We start from the raw sequence: 22960 nt of genomic DNA, 5'->3' as shown, positions 1-22960 counted from the left end.
TTAGGGTTCCCTTTTCTCCATACCCTTTCCAACACCTGTTGTTTGTTGATTTGTTTATGATGGCCATTCTGACTGGCATGAAGTGGTATCTCATTGTGAGTTTTTGAAAAAAATATATATTTGATTGATTTTGCTATTACAGTTGTCCCATTTTCTCTCCTTCATTCCCTTCTGCCCTGCACACCTTCTCCCACCCACCTTTCCCCTCTTTAGTTCATGTCCATGTGTCATAATTTCTTTAGCTTCTACATTTCCCATACTATTCACATCTCTCTGATGGCTAGTGATGCTGAGGATCTTTTCATATGTCTTTGGGTCCTCTGTATGTCCTTGGAGAAGTGTCTGTTCAAGTCCTTTGCCCATTTTTTAATTGGATCGCTTGTCATCTTGAAGTGGAGTCCTGTGAGTTCTTGATATATTATGAAGATTAAACCCTTGTTTGAGGTGCCATTTACAAATATGTTTTCCCATACGGTTGGTTCCCTTTTCATTTGAAGACTGTTTTCTTTAGCTGTGCAGAAACTTTTTATTTGATGAGGTCCCATTTATTTATTTTTTCCTTTATTTGCTTTTTTCTAGAGGACATATTGGTGAAAATAGTACTATATGGAATATCTGTGATTTTCTTGCCTGTGTTCTCCTCTAAGTCTTTTATGGTGTTGCAACTTATATTTAAGTCTTTAATCCACCTTGCATTTATTTTTGTGTGTGGTGTAAGTTAGTGATTAAGTTACACTTTTTTGAATGTAGCTGTCCAGATCTCCCAACATCATTTGTTCAAGAGGCTATTTTCACACCATTTTATGCTTCTGCACCCTTTGTTGAATATTAATTGACCATAGAGACTTGGATTTATTTCTGGGCTCTCTATTTTGCACTGAGCTATACCCCTGTGGGCTCTCTATTATGTTCCATTGGTCTATGTGTCTTTTCTTATGCCAGTATCAGGGTGTTTTGATTATAGTGGCCTTGTATTATAGTTTTATTTCTGGTATTCTTATCCCCTCTAATTTCTTCTTATTTCTCAAAATTGCTGAGGCTATTTGAGGTTGTTGTTTATGGTTCCATAAAAATTTGTGAAATGTTTGTCCTATATCTGTGAAATATGTCATTGGTATTATATAGGGATTGCATTGAGTGTATTAATTGCTTTGGTTAGTACGCATATTTTGATGTGTGTCTTCCTTAATTACTTTCTTCAGTGTTGTGTAGTTTTCTGAGTACAGGTCTTTTACCTCCTTGGTAAGGTTTATTCCTAGGTGCTTTATTTTTCTTATTGCTATAGCAAATGGGAATTTTTCCTGATTTGCGATTCTGATCTTTCATTGCCGTTATATAAAAATGCTTTTGATTTCTGAATATTGACTGTGAACCCTGCTGTTTTTCCAAATTTTCTTATTAGGTTGAGTAGTTTTTTGGTGTAGTCTCTAGAATTTTCTATGTACACTATCGTATTATCTGCAAACAGTAACATTTTTACTTCCTCCTTTCCAATTTGGATGCCTTTTATTTCTCTTTATGTCTGATCACAGTGACTGGTACTTCCAATACTATATTGAATCAAAGTGGTGAAAGTGGACATACTTACCTTGTTCCTGATCTTACTGGGAAAGCTTTTAGTATTTTCCCATTGAGTATGATGTTGGCTATAGATTTCTTGTGTATGGCCTTTATCATGTTGAGGAATATTCTCTCTACTCCCACTTTGCTGAATGTTCACACAAATAGGTGCTTATGTTATGAAATGCTTTTTCTGCATCTATTGATATGATCATGTGATTTTTGTCTTTCCTTTTGTTTATGTGATAAAAATCCATTTATTGATTTGTGAATGTTGTAACATCATTGCATACCTGGGATGAATTGCACTTAATCATGCTCCAGCACCATCTGTTTGAGAGACTATTTTTAGTCTATTTTATGATTTTGCCCCCTTTTTCAAGTATTAATTGACCATATTGACATGGGCTTATTTCTGGGCTCTCTATTTTGTTCCATTGGTCTCTGTCTATTCTTATGCCAGTACCAAACTATGTTGATTACTGTGGCCTTGTAATATAATTTGATGTCAGGAATGGTGGGGCCTCCTACTTCATTCTTCTTTCTCAAAGTGCTACAGCAATTTGGGGTAATTTATGATTCCACATAAATTTTTGAAATGTTTGTTTTATATCTGTGAAATATGTCATGTATTTTAATAGGGATTGCATTGAATCTGTAAATTGCTTTGGGTAGTATGGACATTTTGATGATATTAATTCTTCCAATCCACAAACATAGTACATGTTTCCATTTATTTGTGTCTTCCTCAGTTTCTTTCTTCAGTATTGTGTAGTTTTCTGAGTAGAGGACTTTTACCTCTTTGGTTAGGTTTATTCCTAGGTACTTTATTTCTCTAGTTGGTATAATAAATAGGATTTTTTCCTGATTTCTGTTTCTGGTATTTCATTGCTGGTGTACAAAAATGCCTTCAATTTCTGAATATTGACTTTGTATCCCACTTTTTTGGTAGACTCACATATTAGGTTGAGTAGTTTTTTGGTAGACTCTCTAGGATGTTATATGTACACTGTCATGTCATCTGCAAACAATAACAGTTTTACTTTTCCTTTCCAATTTGTATGCCTTTTAATTCTTTTTCTTTCCTGATCACTGTGGCTAGGACTTCCAATATTAGTTAAATAGAAGTGGTGAAAGTGGACACCCTTGTCTTCCTCTTCATCTTAGTGAGAAAGCTTTTACTTTATATCCATTGAGTATGATGTTAGCTGTAGGTTTTTTATATAAAACCTTATTATGTTGAGGTACGATTCCTCTACTCCCACTTTGCTGAGTGTTTTGATCATAAATGGGTTCTGTGCCTTATGAAATGCTTTCTCTTCATCTATTGGTATGATTATGTGATTTTTGTCTTTCCTTTTGTTTATGTGATGTATTATGTTTATTGATTTGTGAATACTATACCATCCATGCATCACTGCCATGAGTCCTATTTGATCATGGTATATGATTTTTTTCTTTTAATTGTTGTTCAAGTACAGTTTTCTGCCTTTTACCTCCCATTTTCATCCCCCATTGTTTTTCTCCTTGTATCCTTGATAATTTTTCCTGGAAAACCTTACCCCTTTCCCCTGAAATTCCCTCTCCTCTCTCTTCTGGTCATTGTCAGCTTGTTCTCAATTTCAGTATCTTTGGTTATATTTTGCTTGTTTGTTTCGTTGATCAGGTTTCTGTTAAAGGTGAGATCATATGGTATTTGTCTTTCACTGCCTGGCTTGTTTCCCTTAGCATAATGCTTTCTAGTTCCATCCATGCCATCAAAAAAGGGTAGGAGCTCCTTCTTTCTGCTGCATAGAATTCCATTGTGTAAAAGTACCGTAGTTTTTTGATCCATTCATTTACTGATGGGCACCTAGGCTGCTTCCAGAACATGACTATTGTAAATAGTGCTGCTATGAACATTGGGGTGCATAGGCTCTTTTGTACTGGTGTTTGAGGGTTCTTAGGATATAATCCTAGGGGTGGAATTGCTGGGTCAAAGGTAGTTCCATTTTTAGTTTTCTGAGGAAATTCCACACTGTTTTCCATAGCGCTTGTACCAGTCTGCAGTCCCACCAACAGTGCACTAGGGTTCCCTTTTCTTGACAACCTCTCCAACTCTTGTTGTTTGTTGCTTTGTTTATGATGGTCATTCTGACTGGTGGGAGGTGGTATCTCATTGTGGTTTTAATTTGCATCTGTATGGTAGCTAATGATACTGAGCATCTTTTCATGTGCCTCTGGATCCTCTGTGTGTCCTCCTTGGAGGAGTGTCTGTTCAAGTCCTTTACCCATTTTTAAATTGGGATGCTTGTTTTCTGAGAGTGGAGTCGTGTGAGTTCTTTATATATTTTGGAGATTAAATCCTTGTCTGAGGTATCATTGGCAAATATGTTTTCCCATGTAGTTGGTTCTCTTTTCATTTTAATGCTGTTTTCCTTACCCTTGCAGAAGCTTTTTATTTTTATGAGATCCCATTTGTTTATTCTTTCCTTTATGTCCCTTACTCTAGGGGACATGTCAGTGAAAATATTGCTGGGTGAAATATCTGAAATTTTCCTGGGTATGTTCTTCTCTAGCACTTTAATGATGTCATGACTTATATTTAAATCTTTTATCCACCTTGAATTTATTTTTGTGTATGGTGTAAGTTGGTGCTCGTTTCCTTTTTTTGCATGTAGCTATCCAGCTCTCCCAAAACCATTTGTTGAAGGGGCTATTTTTACTCCATTTTATGTTGCTGCCCCTTTTGTTTAATATTAGTTGACCATAAAGAGTTGGGTTTATTTCTGGGCTCTCTGTTCTGTTCCATTGGTCTCTCTGTCTGTTCTTAAGCCAGAACCAGGCTGTTTTGATTACAGTGGCCTTGTAATACTTAGTTTGATATCAGGTATTGGGATCCCTCCTACTTTGCTCTTCTTTCTCAAAATTGCAGCAGCTATTCAGGTTCATTTATGGTTCCATATACAGTTTTGAAGTGTTCTATATCTGTGAAATATGCCATTGGTACTATAATAGGCATTTCAGTGAGTCTGTAAATTGCTTTGGGTAGTATGGACATTTTGATGATGTTAATTCTCCTGATCCATGAACACAGTGTATGTTTCCATTTGTTTTTGTCTTCCTTGATTTCTTTCTTCAGTGTTGTGTAGTTTTCTGGGTACAGATCTTTTACCTCCTTGGTTGGGTTTATTCCTAGGTATTTTATTGTGCTTGTTGCAATATCAAATGGGATTTTTTTTGTTGATTTCTGCTTCTGATTGTTGTTATTACAAGAATGCATTTGATTTCTGGATATTGACTGTATCCCACTGCTTTTGCCAAATTCATGTATTAGGTTGAGCAGTTTTTTGGCAGTCTATAGGATTTTCTATGTGCACTATGATGTCATCTGCAAACAATGACAGTGTTGTTTCCTCCTTTCTGATTTGTATTCCTTTTATTTCCTTTTCTTGTTTCATCACTGTGGCTGAAACTTCCAATATTATGTTGAATAGAAGTGGTGAAATGGGACAACCTTGTCTTCTTCCTGATCTTAGTGGAAAAGATTTTATTTTTGCTAATTGACTATCATGTTGGCTGTAGGTCTCTTATATATGGCCATTATTATATTGAGGAATGCTCCTTCCATTCCCACTTTGCTGAGTGTTTTTATCATAAATGGGTGCTGTACCTTATTAAATGCTTTTTCTGCATCTATTGATATGATGATGTGATTTTTCTCTTTGCTTTTGTTCATGTGATGTATTACATTTATTGACTTGCAAATATGGTACCATCCTTGCATCCCTGGGATGAATCCCACTTCCTCATGGTGTATGATTTTTTTAATGTATTGTTGGATGTGGTTTGCCAATATTTTCTTGAGGATTTTTGCATCTATGTTCATCAGCAATATTGGCCTCAAGTTTTCTTTCTTTGTTTTTTCTTTGCCTGATTTTGGGATTAGGAAGATGCTGGCCTCACAAAAAGAGTTTGGGAGTCTTCCATGTTCTTGGATTTTTTGGAATAGTCTGTGAAGGATAAGGGTTAGCTCTTCCTTAAATGCTTTGTAGAATTCTCCTGTGAAACCATCTGGTCCAGGGCTTTTGTGTGTTGGGAGTTTTTTGGTTATTGCTTCAATTGTATCTGCTGTTACTGGTCTGTTCAGGTTTCTCCTTCTTCTTCACTGAGTTTTGGAAGATTATATTTTTCTAGAAATGTGTCCATTTCACCTAGGTTTTCAAATTTCTTGGCATACATTTCTTTGTAGTGATTGCTTACAATCCTTTGGAATTCTGTGGTATCAATTGTCATCTTGCCTCTTTCATTTCTGATTGTGTTTATTTGGGTCTCTTCTCTTTTCTTGATGAGGCTGCTTAAAGGCTTCTTGATTTTGTTTATCTTTTCAAGGAACCAGCTCCTGGAGTCATTGATCCTTAGAATTGTGCTTTTATTCTCTATGTCATTTAATTCTTCTCTCATCTTGGTTATTTCCTTCCTTCTCCTTGGTCTGGGCTGTCTTTGTTGTTGTTCCTCGAGTTGTTGTAGGCATAGGGTTAGGTTGTTTGTTTGAAATGTTTCTACCTTTTTTAGGTAGCCCTGTATTGCTATGAACTTCCCTCTCAGGACTGCCTTCACTGTGTCCCATAAGTTTTGGGTTGTTTTGAGTTCATTTTTGTTTGTTTCCAGAACTTTTTGATTTCTTCCCTAATTTCATTCTTTACGTATTCATTGTTTAATAGCATGCTATTCTTTCTCCATGATTTTGAGTGGTTTGGTTTTTTCTTCTTGGGGTTGGTTTGTAGTTTCAGTCCCTTGTGGTTGGAGAAAAGGCTTGGTATGATTTCAGTTTTCTTGAATTAGTTGAGACTTGTTTTGTTTCCTCTCATGTGGTCTATCTTTGAAAATGTTCATGTACATTTGAAAAGAATGTGTATTTAGGTTCTTTGGGATGAAAATCTGTGTATATAATAAGTGAAATCCATTTCATGTAGGGCATTGTTCAGTGCCACAATATCTCCTTTGATATTTTGTTGGGAATATCTGTCCATTTTGACAGTGCGGTGTTAAAAAACCCCTACTATAATTGTCTTGCTGTCATTATCTTTCTTGAAGCCCTCCAAGATTTTCTTTATGTATTTGGGTGCTCCTATGTTGGTTACATATATATTTACAATGTTTGTGTCTTCTTGGTGGGTTATTCCCTTGAGTGTTATGTAGCAGCCTTCTGGGTCTGTGTTAATGGCCCTTTTTTTGAAGTCTATTTTGTGTGATATGATATTGCTACGCTGGCTTTTTTTTCCTGTCTATTTGCTTGGAAAATTTGTTTCCAGCCCTTCACTTTCCTTGTGTGTGGGTCTTTTGTCCTGAAGGGGGTCTCTTGTAGGCAGCATATGTTTGGGTTATGCTTTCTTATCCATTCAGCTATTGTATGTCTTTAGATTGGAACATTTGATCGATTTACATTTAAGGTTGTTATTGATAGGTACTTATTCATTGCCATTTTCATACCTGTATTCCTCTGTCTCTCCCTCGCTCTCTCTCTCTTTTCCTTCCTTTCCTTAAAGCAGTCCCTTTAGCATCTCTTGCAGAGCTCGTTTGGTGGAGGTGTATTTCATTAGACTTCTTTTGGCTTGGAAGCTCCTTATTTTGTCTTGTACCTTGATTGCTGGGTAAAGCAGCCTTGGTTGCAGGCCTCTGTTTCTCATTACTTGGAATATTTCTTGCCATTCTCTTTTGGCTTGGCATATTTCCATTGAGAAGTCAGCTGCTAACCTTATCAGGGCTCCTTTGTATGTTACTTCCTGTTTATCCCTTGCTACCTTTAAGATTCTCTCTTTGTCTTGGAATTTTGCCATTTTGATCATGATGTGTCTTGAAGTGGGCCTGTTTGGGTTCCGCTTGATTGGGACTCTGTGTGTTTCCTGGATTTATGTGACTTTTTCTCTCATCACATTAGGGAAGTTACCATCATTACTGTTTCAAACACGTTTTCTGTTCTTTGCTCTTCTTCTTCTCCTTCTGGTATCCCTATTATACGGAAATCATTACCTTTCATATTGTTCTGCATTTTCTTTAGTATCTGTTCATTCTTTCTGAGCCTGTTTTCCTTTTCTTGCTCTTTCTGGGTGTTTTTTTCTACCTTGTCTTCCAACTCACTGATCCAATCTTCTGCTTCTTTGAGCCTGGTTTTGATACCTTCTACTGTGTTCTTCAGTTCGGAAATCGTATTTTTCATATCCTCTTGGTCCTTGTTGATAGTTTCTATTTCCTTTGTCATGTTGATAGTGTTTGCAGTGAGTTCATTGTAGTTTCCCAGTTTTTTTCTGGTAATTCTCTTTGAGCTCAATGAGCTTCCTGATAGCCATTTGTTTAAACTACATATCTAATAGTTGAGTTGCCTCTGGTTCATTTAGCATTCTGTCTGAGGCTTCCTTCCTTCATTTGGTGTTTGTTTCTATGTCTCCCCCTTGTTTTTGAAACTCTTTTTTTTTTGTCTCTGCATCTTAAATTTATCTGTTTTGGCTCTCTGGGTTTATGGTGTGAACTTCTATGTTAGAAGACCTGTGAGATTCAATGGTGTAGTCTCCATGATCTCCCAAGCTCACTGGTCTTGGGCTGTCATTTATGTTGCCTCTGTGTATGTCTTTGGGTTTTGATTGTTGTTGAGTCTTTCTTTGGTGGGTTCTTCCCACCAGCTGGTTAAGTGAGGGTCACTCTGTCAACACCTCTTGTATTTTGTTTTAGTGGTGTGGGCAGGTTGTGTTTAAGCTGATTCTTCTGTGTGGACAAGGTTTTGAGGCTTCTCTCTTGCTCTCGTTCAGTTGTTTGTTCTGTGTAATTTCTTCACTATTTAGTTGTATTTTCAGATAGGTCCTGGATTGAGGCAGTGTGGTTTCCACTCCCTCCTTCACCTTCTTCTGTTGTTATTTTGGTGGTTTCTCTGTTGGCGGGTTTCCCCTTCCAGCAGTTATCCTGGTGTTCACAGCTTGCACCTACTTTTTTTTTTTTTGTGATCACTTGTAGGGGGAAGGCAAAATGGTTTAAGACAGCATGAGTGTAATCTATGATATTTAGAGTAGCAGCTGGTAGAGAAGAGATAGGATATCCTTTGAATATGTATAGTGTTAACTGTAATATTCTACCCTACTAGCCACTTTTTAGAAAGGGTGGAAAGAAGATAAGACTCTTGTTGGGGAGGGAAGTATTGTGAATTGGATCTAGAAAGCAGTGAGGTTGTGGGATGTCAGATTCTAAGGTAAGGTTAGAGTAAAGGTTCGAAAGTGGATGTAGTGTGTGAGAGAATAGAGTTAACCAGAACAGTAATAGAGTTCAGGAAACTGTGAAGTGGGCAAAGATCTGGGAGAGGTGCTGTGTAGTATTTACAGTTGTATGGAACAGCTGTTATTTACAATAATAATGGAGCAGCAATCACATGACAGAATCTATGTAATATGGATAACAAGAATAGGGAGTATAGGACCTTGACTAGTGTGCTAATGGAACATGAAGTGAATGACAGTAAATTAACAATACACTATGAAAGAGAGAACAAGGGAAACCAGTCAAACATTACAATTTAACCAGGCAGGCAAAGAAGACTAAAAAGAAAGAAAAGGAATACAAAAATACTAATAAAATAAAAGATGTAAGAATAATGAAAAAAATAATATGAATATGCAGTAATTTGCGGTCTCTCTGTAGTAGCAAAATGAAATATGTCTCCCTGTCTCAGCTGTTGCTATGCCCCCTCTTAGGGTCCAACTCTGATCTTTTCACAGTTCCAGTTTTTTTTTGTCTCAGTTGTGGGAATTTAAAAAAAAATTGAGATAAAATGGGAAAGAGAGGAAGAAGGAATAAAACAAGAAAGGAGGAAAGAGAGGCAAAAGGAGTTGAAATTTTTAAAAAATAAATAAAATAAAGAACTACTTTAAAAAAATTTCAGCCTCTTGCTGGCTTCAAACTAGCCAAACTAGGTTTGCTGGTCTTCCTGGCTGAAGCAGGCTGAGGGGCAATTGGTGTCACTTTTCTCTCTTTGATCTATACTCAGTCAGCCTCCAGCCCAGCTCCCCAGCAGCCTCTGGTCCCTCAGGTTCCACAGCTTAGGGCGGGAACTCTCCCCCAGGCTGTGGGAGTGTGTGCAGGGTCTTCTGTGCCACCTCAGGAGTGCTGTGCAGGAATGTGGGGAGGAGGCCAGAGTGGCTGCTGCAGATTTCTGCAAACAGTGTCTCTTTTTTCACTCTTTCTTTTTGAGTAATTCCTCCTACTCAAGCCTGCCACTTCATACAGAGGTCTGGCCTCTCGCACAGCCCAATTCTCCAACCGCAGCGGGAGTTCTTGGGGTCAGGGCCCATCGTGGCCCAACTCTCAACTTTCCCCAGCCGGCATCCACAGATTCCATGGGTTCTCACAGCCCTGTGTGTTTGCCACTTAGTCCTTATTCCCCGCTCTGTGATTTCAGGCAATCAGGTCTCTCCCAGTGGTGCTCAATCCTTGTTTGTCAGGGCAGGGAGCCGTTGACCCAGCTCTCTCCGAAGAACCTTGTGGCACACCCGCAGGGCCTGGGGCAGCAGCTGCCCTGGTCCATGTGCTGGTCCCAGGGAACATATTGTCCTTAAGCAGTTTCTTTACTGTCTGGTTTTCCAATGTCCTCTACAATTTTTGGTCCCCTACCTTCATATATGCTGGGGTACTGTTGGCTGTTTGCTCTGTCCCTCCATAGATCAGCTAGGTTTTTCTCTCGTGTGTAGGGAGAAGTGGAATCTGCTCCCTCCTACCTCAGCGCCATCTTCAGTCTTCTCAGTATATGATATTTTTGATGTATTGCTGGATGCAGTTTCCCAATATTTTGTTGAGGATTTTAGCATCTACGTTCATCAGTGATATTGGCCTGTAGTTTTCTTTCTTTGTTGTGTCTTCCTCTGGCTCTGGGATTGTATGATGCTGGCCTCATAAAAAGAGTTTGAGATTCTTCAGTCTTCTTGTTTTTTCTTGAATAGTCTAAGAAGGATAGGAGTTAGCTCTTCCTTAAATGTTTTGTAAGATTCTCCTGTGAATTTATCCAGTCCAGGGCTTTTGTTGGATGGAATTTTTTTTAATTAATGCTTCAATTTCACCAGCTTTTATCAGTCTGTGTATGCTTTCTGCTTCTTGATTCAGTTTTGGCAAATTATAGTTTTCTAGTAAGTAGTCCATTTTACCTTGGTTTACAAATTTTTTGGCATATACTTGCTCAGAGTAATTTCTTATAATCCTTTGTATATCTGTGGTATCAGTTGAAATTTCTCCTCTTACGTTCTGATTTTATTTGGTTCATGACTCTTTTGCTTGATGACTCTGGTTAAAGGCTTGTCAATTTTGTTTATTTTTTCAAAGAGTCTGCTCCTGGCTTTATTGATCCTTTGAATTATTGTTTTAGTCTCTATGTTATTTAACTCTGCTCTGATCTTGATTATTTCCTTCCTTCTACTTGCTCTGAGCTCTGTTTGTTGTTGTTCCCCCAGTTCTTGTAGATGTAGGGTTAGGTTCTTGATTTGTAATGTTTCTGTCTTTTTTAGGTAGGCCTGTATTGCTATGAACTTCCCGCTCAAGACTGCCTTTGCTGTGTCCCATAAGTTTTGGACTGTTGTGTGTTTGTTTTCATTTGTTTGCAGAAACTTTTTGATTTCTTCCTTGAGCTCATTATTATCCCACTCATTGTTTAATAGCATGCTGTTCAATCTTTATGAGTTTGAATATTTTTAAATTTTTTCCTTGAGGTTGGGTTCTAGTTTCAAGCCCTTGTGGTCGGAGAAGATGTTTGATATAATTTCAGTTTTCTCGAATTTGTTGAGGGTTTTTTTTTTTTGTCCTATCATGTGCTCTATCTTTGAAAATTTTGTATGTGCATTTGAAAGGAATGTGTATTTTGCTTCCTTGGGATGAAAGATTCTATATATATCAGTGAAGTGCATTTGATCTAATACATGGTTCAGTTCTACAATATCCTTGTTGATATTTTGTTTGGAAGATCTATCCATTGTTGACAGTGGGGCGTAAAATCCCCTACTATAATTATGTTGCTCTCTATAGCTCTCCTGAAATCCTTGAAGAATTTTCTTATATATTTGGGTGATCCTGTATTGGGTACACATATGTTTACAATGTGTATGTCCTACTTACTGGATTTTTCCCTTGAGTGTTATGAAGTGTCCTTCTGTATCTCTTTTTATGGCCTTTGTTTTGAAGTCTACTTTATCAGATGTAAATATTGCTATCCTGGCATTTTTTCCTGTCCATTTGCTTGGAATATTTTTTCCAACCCTTCACTTTCAGTCTATTTAGTTCTTTTGTTCTGTGGTATTTCTCTCATAGGCAGCGTATATGAGGGTCTCGTTTTCTTATCCATTTAACTACCCTGTGTCTTTTTATTAGAGTATTTAGCCATTTACATTTAAGGTTATTATCGATAGGTACGTATTCATTGCCATTTACTCCCTTTGTACCTGTGTTCCTCTCTCTCTCTCACTGTTTCTCCTACTCTTCTTAAAGCATCTCTGGCATATCTTCAATGCTGGTTTGGTGGAGGTGTACTCTTAACCTTCTTTTGTCTGAAAAGCTCCTTATTTTGCCTTACATTTTAAATGAGAGTGTTGCTGGGTAGCGTAATCATGGTTGCAGTCCGTTGCTCTTTATTACTTGGAATAGTTCTTACCATTCTCTTTTGGCTTGTAATGTTTCTTTTAAGAAGTCACCTGCTAGACTTTTGGGCTCCCATTTATGTTATGTCCTGTTCCTCCCTTCCTACCTTATTCATTCTCTCTTTGTATCTGAATTTTCCTAATTTAGTTATGATGTGTCTTTGAGTGTGTCTGTTTGTGTTCCTCTTGATTGGGACCCTCTGTGTTTCCTGGACTTGTGTGACTTTTTCTCACAAAGGAAGTTTTCCATCATTACTTTTTCAAACAGGCTTTCTATTCTTTTCTCCTCTTTCTCCTTCTGGTATCCCTATTATGTGGATATTATTACTTTTAATGTGTCCTGCATTTCCCTTAACCCTCTTCATTCTTTTTGAGTCTTTTTTCCTTTTCTTGCTGTTTTTGTGAGTTTTTTTTTTCTATCTTGTTCTCCATCTCACTGATTCGATCCTCTGCATCATGTAGCCTGGTCTTGATTCCATCTACTGTGTTCTTCATTTCAAAAATTGTATTTTTCATTTCCTCTTAGCCCTTGTTGCTTTTTTTTCATGTCCTTTTTTATGCTGATATAGTTTGCAGTAAGTTCCTCATACTTCCCTGTAGGTTTTGGTAGTTTGCACTGAGTTCATTCAGCTTCCTTATAACCACTGCTTTGAACTCAATATCTGATAGTTGACTTGCCTCTATTTCATTTAGCATTCTTCCTGAAGATTCCTCCATCCTTTGTGTTAGGGATTGTTTCTTTGTCTTCCCATTACTTGTGAGACTCTTTTTGTTTGCTTCTGTCTCTTAAATTGATCTGTTTAACTCCCTGTATTTGTGGTGTGAACTTCTATGGTAGGAGGTCTGTGAGATTCAGTGATGTTATCTCCTTGATCACCTAAACTAGATGCTCTTGGGATGCCCTTTATGCTATTTATGCTGGTTCTTTGGATATAATTGGATTGATTGTTGTTGGGGTTTCTTTGATGGGTCCTACCCTCCAGCTGGTTGACAGAGTGACACTCCACCCATTGTGTCCTGTGTGCTGTTGTGCAGGTGCTGCCAGAACAAAACCACAAAGTCCAGGAAACAAACCCATACCTACAAAAATAACTCCCTCCCACAATCCCACTATTAACAGCAAACGAACCAGTATTAATAAGAGTGTAAAGAGATGAAGACTATTATAAGACAGGAGAGCGGATATGAGATGACCTACTGAAATACAAAGGAATTTGAGAGTGTAGAGGGAGGAGCACTAATAAGAGTTGGGAGTTGTGAAGCAAAAGAATTGGCACAATGCAAAGAGAGAAATTAAAATTTACATCATGAAAAAATGAAGAATGTGGAATTGAGTATGGGACAGGAAGTGTATAATATTAGGTTTGAACAAAAATGAAAATAATACGACTTCCGGCAAGATGGAGGCATAGGTGGACGCACCATACCTCCTCGCACAACCAAGATTAGAACAACAATAATTTACAGACAGAATAACACCCAGAACTGATAGAGGATTTATCTGAATAGAAGTTGGACAGCCAAGAAGTCGAAGTAGACCCGTACATCCAGACTGGTAGGAGAAGATGAGCCAGGCGGGCACGGGGCTGGCGTGGGTCGGCGGCACTCGGAGGTCGGGGAAAATTTGGCGAGAAATCGGCACGACAGCCATCCGGGGTGCAAGAATGCAGCAGTGATCCCTGAGTACGCAAGCTGTGGCTGACGGACCCAGTGAGGCAGCGATTGTGGACCAGGGCAGAGCTCGCAGCCCAGGATCCCAGAGAAGGGTCTGAGCCCAGGAGAATGAAACTACCACCATTGTTCCCTCCCGTCCCCGCTCCCGCCCCCACCCCCACATATAACGTCACAATCTATCGACTGGGGTGCCCAGCCCTGGTGAAAACCGAAGGCTCCGCCCTCCACCATAACAAGAGCGACCAGACCGGGAAAGAAAAAGGAGAGACAGGGAAAGATATGCTTCCAACAGAACAGATCAGTCCCCCAGGACTCATCCTGTTGAGTGACCAAGAAATAGCCAATCTATCAGATGCACAGTTCAAAACACTGGTGATCAGAAAGCTCACGGAATCGGTTGATTTGGGGCACAAATTAGATGAAAGGATGCAGGTTACCATAAAAGAGATGCAGGAAGATATACGGAGGAGAGCCAATAGTGAAAGGAAGGAATCTGAGTCTCAAAACAATACAGTGGACCAGAAGGAAGATAGAATCAACCAAGCAGGAAAGCATGATGAAATAAGAATTCAAAAAAACGAGGAAAAGCTGAAGAGCATTCAGGACACCTTTAAACATTCCAACATCCAAATTATAGGGGTACCAGAATGGGAAGGGGAAAAGCAACAGATTGAGCACGTATTTGAACAAATAATAAAGGAGAACTTGCCCAGCCTGGCAAAGGGAACAGTCTTCCAAGAAATCCAAGAAGCTCAGAGAGCCCCAAAGAAGTTGGACCCAAGAAGAAACACACCAAGGCACATCATAATTACATTAGCCAAGGTAAAAACAAAGGAGAGAATCCTAGAAGCAGCAAGAGATAAGGGGACAGTCACCTACAAAGGAGTTCCCATCAGACTGTCAGCTGATTTCTCCAAAGAGACCTTACAGGCAAGAAGGGGCTGGAAAGAAATATTCCAAGTCATGAAAGACAAGGACCTACATCCCAGATTGCTCTATCCAGCAAAGCTCTCATGTAGAATGGAAGGGAAGATAAAGTGCTTCTCAGATAAGGTCAAGTTAAAGGAGTTCATCATCACCAAGCCCTTATTTTATGAAATGCTAAAGGGACTTATCTAAGAAAAGAAGATAAAGAAAAGACATGTATAGTAAAAGGACAGCAAACTCACAATTATTAACAACCACACCTAAAGCAAAACCAAAAGAAACTAAGTAAACAACTACAACAGGAACAGAACCACAGAAATGGAGGGCACATGGAGGGCTAGCAGCAGGGGGGTGGGAGGAGGAGAGAGGGGGAAAAGGTATAGAAAATAAGTAGCATAGAATGTAGGTAGAAAATAGATAGGGGGAGGGCAAGAATAGTACGAGAAATGTAGAAGCTAAAGAACTCATAAGTATGACACATGGACATGAACTAAAGGGGGGGGAACGTGGGTGGGAGAGGGGGTACAGGGTGGAGGGGAGGGGGGAAATGGGACAACTGTAATAGCATAATCAATAAAATATATTAAAAAATGAAAATAATATAAAATAAAGTTGGGAGAGAAAGAAGAAGGAAGGATAAATAGTAAATAATTAATAAAAATATTGGAGCCAAATTGGAGAGAAGTACCACCCCATTACTACCAACAACAAATGAGGTAAAATTAATATAGTTGGTATGGGAATAAGAGGGAAAAAAGAAACAAAGAAGCATCTAAGAGATGTCTAGAAGAATGGGAAGTGATTTTGAAATGATAGAGGGAGAGGAAATACTAAGAGTCACGAAGCAAAACCAGGCTAGACAGGGAAAAATTAAAATTAGGGATGTAAGGGAAAAGAAAGAGAAGGAGAATAAAGAAAAATATAAGGGCAGGATGAAAGAGAAATAGAAGACAAAAAAAAAAAGAAAAAAAGCAGGCTAAGATGGGAAAATTAAAAATTTGAGATGAAAAAAAGAGTAGGAGTCCTAGATGGTGTCGCTCAGTGGATTGAGTGCCAGCATCAACCAAAAAAGGTCTCTGGTTCTATTCCCAGTCAGGGTTCATGCCTGGGTTGTAGGCCAGGTCCCCAGTAGGGAGCATTCGAGAGGCAACTACACATTGATGTTTCTCTCCCTATTTTTCTCTCTCCCTTCTCTTCTCTCCAGTAATAAATAAAATCTTTAGTAAAAAGAAAAAAAGAGTAGATGAGGGACCAGCAAAATTTGATATTTGAAATACAAAATTAGTGAAGCTCTAGAAATATAATAGAAAAAAATATAACAACAACTACTCTACCCACAACCAACTAGCACAGATTGCTACAGGTGGAGAGAGAACATGAGTATTTTAAGAGCATGGAAAAGGGATGTCAGATGACCATTGACAACAAAATTGGTGTTGTGTGTCTGGATGTGGGAGAAAGAATAATGGTGTGGAATGGAAACAAGTTGTAGCAAGAGAGGAAACAATTTGAAATGAGAATAATGCAAGAAAAGGGGAAGGTAAAATGAGGTAAGAGAAGAGAGAAGCGAAATATGTGAATTGAAATACACTGGTATAAAATGTAGTCACTTAATATGTACAAACTTGCTGGACAAGAAATGAATGTTAAAGAGCTATGCAGGAAAGAGAATATCGCAAACCATGAAGAAGACAACAGTGGATTTTGTCTTGATAGCTTCTTGTATTTACCACTGGTTTTTTCTTTCTTGATCTGCTTCTGGTGATGTCAGATGTTGACCCTGTCTGCCCTTAGGCAGCCTATACAAGACTTCCAAGGATCTACTGTTCTTGGATGTCTCCTTCAGTTGTTAATCTAGTCACTCTGGACTTGGCAGTCAGGTTGAAGCACCATAGGTTGGGGCTGAATCCCTCCTAGGGTACCGGCTTTTGTTTCCCCTCAGGCTGCTGCTGCTGCTTGGAGAGGAGCAGTCTGCCTAAGCAGGATGGCTGCTCCTGTATGGGGGTTGGCTCAGCACCTGGATCCCAGCAGCTACTCTCAGTTCTCTTCCCAAAGCCTCTGTCCCCAGTCTTTCCTCAAGTCTCTCTAGTCCACTCTGCCAACCACCTTTGCAAGGGATCTATTGTCTGTGGCTGTCTCTTTCTGTTGTTAATCTAGTCAATCAGTACTCAGCAGTCAGGCTTAAGCACCACAGGGCTAGAGCAGAGTCTCTCCTGGGTTTGGGGCTGTTGTTTCCCCTCAGGCTGTTACTGCTCAGAGGGAAGTGGTCTGCCTGAGCGGGATGGCTACTTCTCTATGGATGCCCCAACAATGGGATACCAGCCTCTACTCTCTCAGTTCTCTCCCTGAAGCTTCTGTACTCAGTCTTTCCTCAGACATTACCAGCCCACTCTTGCCCCTCCTTTGCCAGAGCCTAGGATAAGTGGCTGCAAATTAAAATTTGTGTTTTGGCCCTTTTAACAGGTCTTGCATCTCCAGCCTTCTGTCTCTGCAACCTTGCCACTGTTTGCCTCTGGTTATTAACTGTACTTTTTGGACTCTGGTGCTCTAGGCTGAGAATGCTAGCTTAGGGTTTAGACTCTATTCTTCTCGGGGATCCAACCAGCCACTTAATTATCCCACTGGCACTGCTGCCTGTGGGTGCCCAGTCAGCCCTCTCAAGTGTCTATTACACTCCTTAACAGATAAGATTGTGCTGAAGCTGATTCTTCTGTCTGTCCGAGGTTATTCGGCTTCTCTCTTGCTATTGCTCAGTTGTTTGTTCTGGGTGGTTTCTCCATAATTTAGTTGTAATTCTAGACTGGCCCTGGGTGGAAGTTAGTGTGACTTTCATTCACTCCCCTGCCATCTTCCTCACCCCCTCTTATCTAGTTTCAAATTTTCAGGTGACTCATCCTTACTTAAATCAGGCTTTCACTGATTTATCTTGTTTCCACAATCACCAAGTTCACCTCCTTTCCTGTACTTTCCTTATTCTGTATTTCCTTGACTTTTTCTGAAATGTTTGGGAATACAATCTGTTCCATAATGCAATAAATAATCCATATGTAAATTAGCCTAATAGTCATATGAAATAGGGAATATCAGTATAATATAGGAGTTAGTTAGTTCACAGGTAATTTTCTTAGTTTAATGTGGCCACAATAGTAGATTTATAACATTCAGAAGGAAAGGCAAAAGCCTTTAATTTTATGCTTTGTTAGGAGCCCTTTTACCTCTGTATCAAGCAAACTAATGATAAATGCTTGTACCCAGGGCTCCCTCCTCAGAGACATATACAATCAGCTTTGCATGGCTTCAACCTAGACACATTGTACTTTACCTGTTTTGCATCTTAATGGTACCCTTACTGGCTCAGGGCGTTGTTTTCATGTGTAATGTCTCAGTTTCTGAAATCCAGCATTTTCACTTAATATTTGTGCATTTTCATACTCATGAAGTGGCCTTCAGTTATGCTGAGCTGCCTTTGGGTTCCCTTAAGGTTCCTATTATTGTATTAGTGCACTGCTAATATAGTTGCATAGATCTGAGAAGTCCTCTCCAGCTCTACTTTCTTCATAAGCTTTAATTTTGGTGTGCAATTTTGCATTAGATAGGTATCATTTGTAATAGGCATTATTTTCAGTGCCTTTTATTTCTTTATGGAAGTTTTCTTTTTTCTGGAACAGAAAAACAGCATGTGTTTGCTTTCTTGTTTCTTTCAGATTTGGAGTCCAGATACAAGACCAGTACTTTATCCCCAGGAAAGGATATTTATGAAACATACTTATTCCAGTGGGAGATAATGGAAACAACTAAAAGCTATTGCCTTCAGGACTCCATTTTTAGAAATTATTGGGAATGCAAAAGTAAGTTTGAGAGGCAAATGGAACCACAAGAAGGATATTTGGGGCAAATGAAAAATACTTCTGAAAAAATAACTTACAAAAAGCAAAATTTTCTTGCTGAATATCAGAGAGTTCATAATGGAGAAAAGTCATATGAATGTAAAGAATGTACGAAGACCTTTATTCGTCGTTCAACACTTAGTCAACACCTGAGAATTCATACTGGTGAGAAACCTTATAAATGTAAGGAATGTGGGCAGGCTTTTAGACAGCGTGCACACCTTATTCGACATCACAAACTTCATACTGGTGAGAAACCTTATGAATGTAAGGAATGTGGGAAGGCATTTACAGTGCTCCAAGAACTTACTCAACATCAGAGACTTCATACTGGTGAAAAGCCCTATGAATGTAAGGAATGTGGAAAGGCCTTTAGAGTACATCAGCAACTTGCCAGGCATCAAAGAATTCACACTGGTGAGAAACCCTATGAATGTAAGGCATGTGGGAAGACCTTTAGGCAGTGTACACACCTTACTCGACATCAGAGACTTCATACTGCCGAGAAGCTCTATAAATGTAAGGAATGTGGGAAAGCCTTTGTATGCAGTCCAGACCTTAGAGTACACCAGAAAATTCATTTTGGTGAGAAGCCTTATGAATGTAAGGAATGTGGAAAGACTTTTAGAATATGCCAACAACTTACTGTCCATCAAAGTATTCATACTGGTGAGAAACCCTATGAATGTAAGGAATGTGGAAAGACTTTTAGATTAAGACAACAACTTGTTCGCCATCAGAGAATTCATACTCGGGAGAAACCTTATGAATGTGTAGAATGTTGGAAGACCTTTAGTAGTTACTCACAACTTATTTCACATCAGAGTATTCATATTGGTGAGAGACCTTACGAATGTGAAGAATGTGGGAAAGCCTTTAGATTGCTCTCACAACTTACTCAACATCAGAGTATTCATACTGGTGAGAAACCCTATGAATGTAAGGAGTGTAGAAAACCATTTAGACTGCTCTCACAACTTACTCAACATCAAAGTATTCATACTGGTGAGAAACCTTATGATTGTAAGGAATGTGGTAAGGCTTTTAGACTTTATTCATTTCTTACTCAACACCAGAGAATTCATACAGGTGAGAAACCCTACAAATGTAAGGAATGTAAGAAGGCCTTTAGACAACATTCACACCTTACTCAACATCAGAAAATTCATAATGGAATTTAGTAGAAGAAAGCCTTGAAATGTATAGACCATCAGAAAATTCATTTTTGAGAATTTTTTATGCTCACATCTAAGCATAAGAAATTTCATATTACAGAAAAATGTTGCTTTAAAAACCTTCCTTCACCATGCAGACATCATCTTTAGCAAATATATGTCAGAGAATAATACAATGAATGTAATAAAAATCTTTAGCTTTATCATTATCTCCATTTCACCACTTTATTACCAGTGTGTTACTGAACAAGGTACTTAAACTTCTGTGCCTCATTGTGTTCACTCATAAATTGGTGATAATAGCACCTATATACATTATTTATTGCTGTGTAATACATTACCACAACTTAATTAATAGCTTAAAATAATACATATATATTATTTCACAATTTCTATGAGTTGGAAGTCTGGGTATAATTTAATTGGGTCTTCTGCTTCAGGGTCTCTCACAAGGCTAAAATCAAAGTTTTAGATGGGGCTGAGTCTCATCTGAAGGCTCAGCTGGAGAAGGGATCCACTTCCAACCTCACATGGTTGTTGGGTGAATTTGGTTTCTTGGGTGAATTTAGTTTCTTGTGATAACATTGAGGTCCTCACTTTCTGACTGTTGGCTAAAAGTTGAACTCAGTTCTTTGCCTCATGGGCCTCTTCAGCATGCTGCTTACTTCATCAAAATATGCAAGCCAAGAAGGCAGTAGAGTTTGCTAGAATCATAAAAGTTATAATCTTGTGTAGTCTAGTCACTGAATATTAGGTTGGCCAAAAAGTTTGTTTTTTTCTATAAGGTGGCTCTAGTAGCTCTTAGTTGTCTTTAACTTCATTCAAAACAATTTTGTTAGATGGTGTTGTGACAGCTGTCATGTCAGCATGCATTTAAAAAAACCTTATCAAACTTGGTGAATTTTTGTGTAACAATTTCAATATTAAATGAAAGAAAATGTTCAACATTTTTAGCATATTATGCTTTTTTATTTCAAGAAAGGTAAAACACCAAAAATGAACTGTGCAGTGTATGGAAAAGGTACTGTGACTAATGGAATGTGTCAAAGTGGTTTGTGAGGTTTTGTTCTGGAGATATCTCGCTGGACAATGCTCCATGATTGGGTAGACCAGTTGAAGTTGATCGTGATCAAATCAACAGATTAATAATAATCAACATTATACTATGGAGGAGATAGCTGATATACTAAAAATATCCAAATCAATAGTTACCGGTGAAAATGAAAAAATGTGTCCTTTACTTTATGGAAAAAACTATACAGACTTTTTGGCCAACTGAATATCTCATCACTTTTGCTGTCTTCTACTGGCTACAAGCAAATTTCAAGGTTGCCCACACTCAAAGAAAGAGGAGTAACCAAGAATGTGAATACCAGGAGGCAGGGACCACTGGGGCCAGTTCAGAGTCAGCCTGCAACATCGTGTAATAGAATTGAAAGGATTAAGTAGTTAATAGTTAGAAAAATTGCAGCCATATAGCATATTTTCTGTAAATATTATCTGTAATTGTATCATTAGTACTAGTGAATTCATATGAAAGGAATATCCTATAGAAGTAATAAATGGAAAAATGCCTTTTCTCACTGTTCAGCACTGATTTGTCCTGGATAAAAACATATAAGAGGTTATATTAAATGTGAGAAGTTCTTCATCACTTAAGCTGCATCAGATATTTTATGCTGAAAAGAAAGCCTTAAGAATTTCCTGAATATGAGGTTTTTAAGAGTACAACTATTGAGACTCAAAGAGAAACATGAAATTATTTTCCCATAATAAATTTCCAAAAGTAGATGTTTTATAATCTTTATTGTCTGAGCACAAATCAAGATTGATTAGAAACTATCAAAAAGATGGCAAAAAGGAAACTAATCACTAGAAATTTAACATTGTATGTGTATACTTGTGTGTGTGAGAGATAGATAGTATGTGTAAAACTCTTGTATAAAAGGAAGAAAACATCATTTCATTACAGTCACTATGACTTTTGGTGTTCATATTGTCCCATCTTCAACTAGTAGTAGAGTCTTTTGAAATGACACCACTAGTAGTTAGTTTACTTGGTTATGGCTCTATAGTTCAGACAGCTATGGATGATGGATGACAGCTATGGAAGAAAGTTAATATTCACTAGGATATTAAAACTATTAAGCGAAGGTTTTTATAGTGAGAACATTAGAATGGATTTACTGAGCTGACCATCTCTGAACCCTTTAATCAACTTTAACCACTATAAAAATGGGGCTGTCAGACTATTCACCTCTTGAAATAATGCAACAGAAAGTACACACCACTACTTATAAAGCCTTATTGTCAAAATAATGAACTGAAGGAATTAAACCATTAAGTCAAAGTGTTTCTTTAAACCAAGAATTTAGGGACTAGATAAACAAAGTAAATGGCAACACAAGAAAGCAGCTAAACAAATCCAGTATGTGTAAACTTCTACAAAACAATTTGCTTACTTCAACTAATGAGTGGCATGAAAAAGAAAATAAGGGCAATTGTTAACAGATTAAGAGACAAGAGACATACCAACTAAACAATATGTGGGCATTACTTGTACCTATTTGGAACAAAATGTAGAATGATTTTTGAGCCAGTGAGGGGAATGTGGACATGTACTGACTATTAGATAATATTTAGAAATAATTTTGTTAGGGATGTCAATGTGGTTAAGAAATAAGAGCTCTTGTGTGTTAGAGTACATGTTTACATGTTTATGAAATGATAAGCTATCCAGATTTACATTAAAATACTTCAGCAATAGAAAAAAATTGGCAAAGAGAACTGGAAAGTAGATTGACAAAATGTTGATAATCACTGAAGTGGAGTGGTTTGTATATTGGGGTTTGTAATAATATTTCTATTGTTTATGTGTTTGAAAGTGTCAATAAAAATGTTTAATGTCAAAACTGAAATTATAGACTACTTAGAAATGACTATTAATGAGAAGCCTGCATATCTAAACTTGTTTGATATGACCAAAGCTCTATTCAGGAAGAAGTGAATGCTCTTTAATAAGTAAACTTTGGGCACAGTCTTGATCTTTGTCACTTATCCACAGCAGTCAGGTCTGGGCCTATCACATATATGAATG

General features: G+C 38.0%; 1 protein-coding gene across 2 annotated transcripts in view; it reads left to right on the top strand.

Moving 5' to 3' along the window:
- The window catches only part of LOC114511085 (zinc finger protein 14 homolog), a 56103-nt gene extending 33730 nt beyond the window's left edge, over positions 1–22373 (top strand). Inside the window, exon 4 of one of the 2 annotated variants that reach the window (XM_028529727.2) lies at positions 18506–22373. In XM_028529727.2, coding sequence (XP_028385528.1) covers positions 18506–19869 — 1364 coding nt within the window. In that variant the 3' untranslated portion in view covers positions 19870–22373. The remainder of the gene's footprint in view (positions 1–18505) is intronic. The other variant, XM_028529726.2, reaches the window with a different exon arrangement.
- Positions 22374–22960: the final 587 nt, after the last annotated feature.

Source organism: Phyllostomus discolor, chromosome 12 (assembly GCF_004126475.2).
Source record: "Phyllostomus discolor isolate MPI-MPIP mPhyDis1 chromosome 12, mPhyDis1.pri.v3, whole genome shotgun sequence".
NCBI lineage: Eukaryota > Metazoa > Chordata > Mammalia > Chiroptera > Phyllostomidae > Phyllostomus > Phyllostomus discolor.
This window is presented reverse-complemented; position numbering and strand designations above follow the sequence as displayed.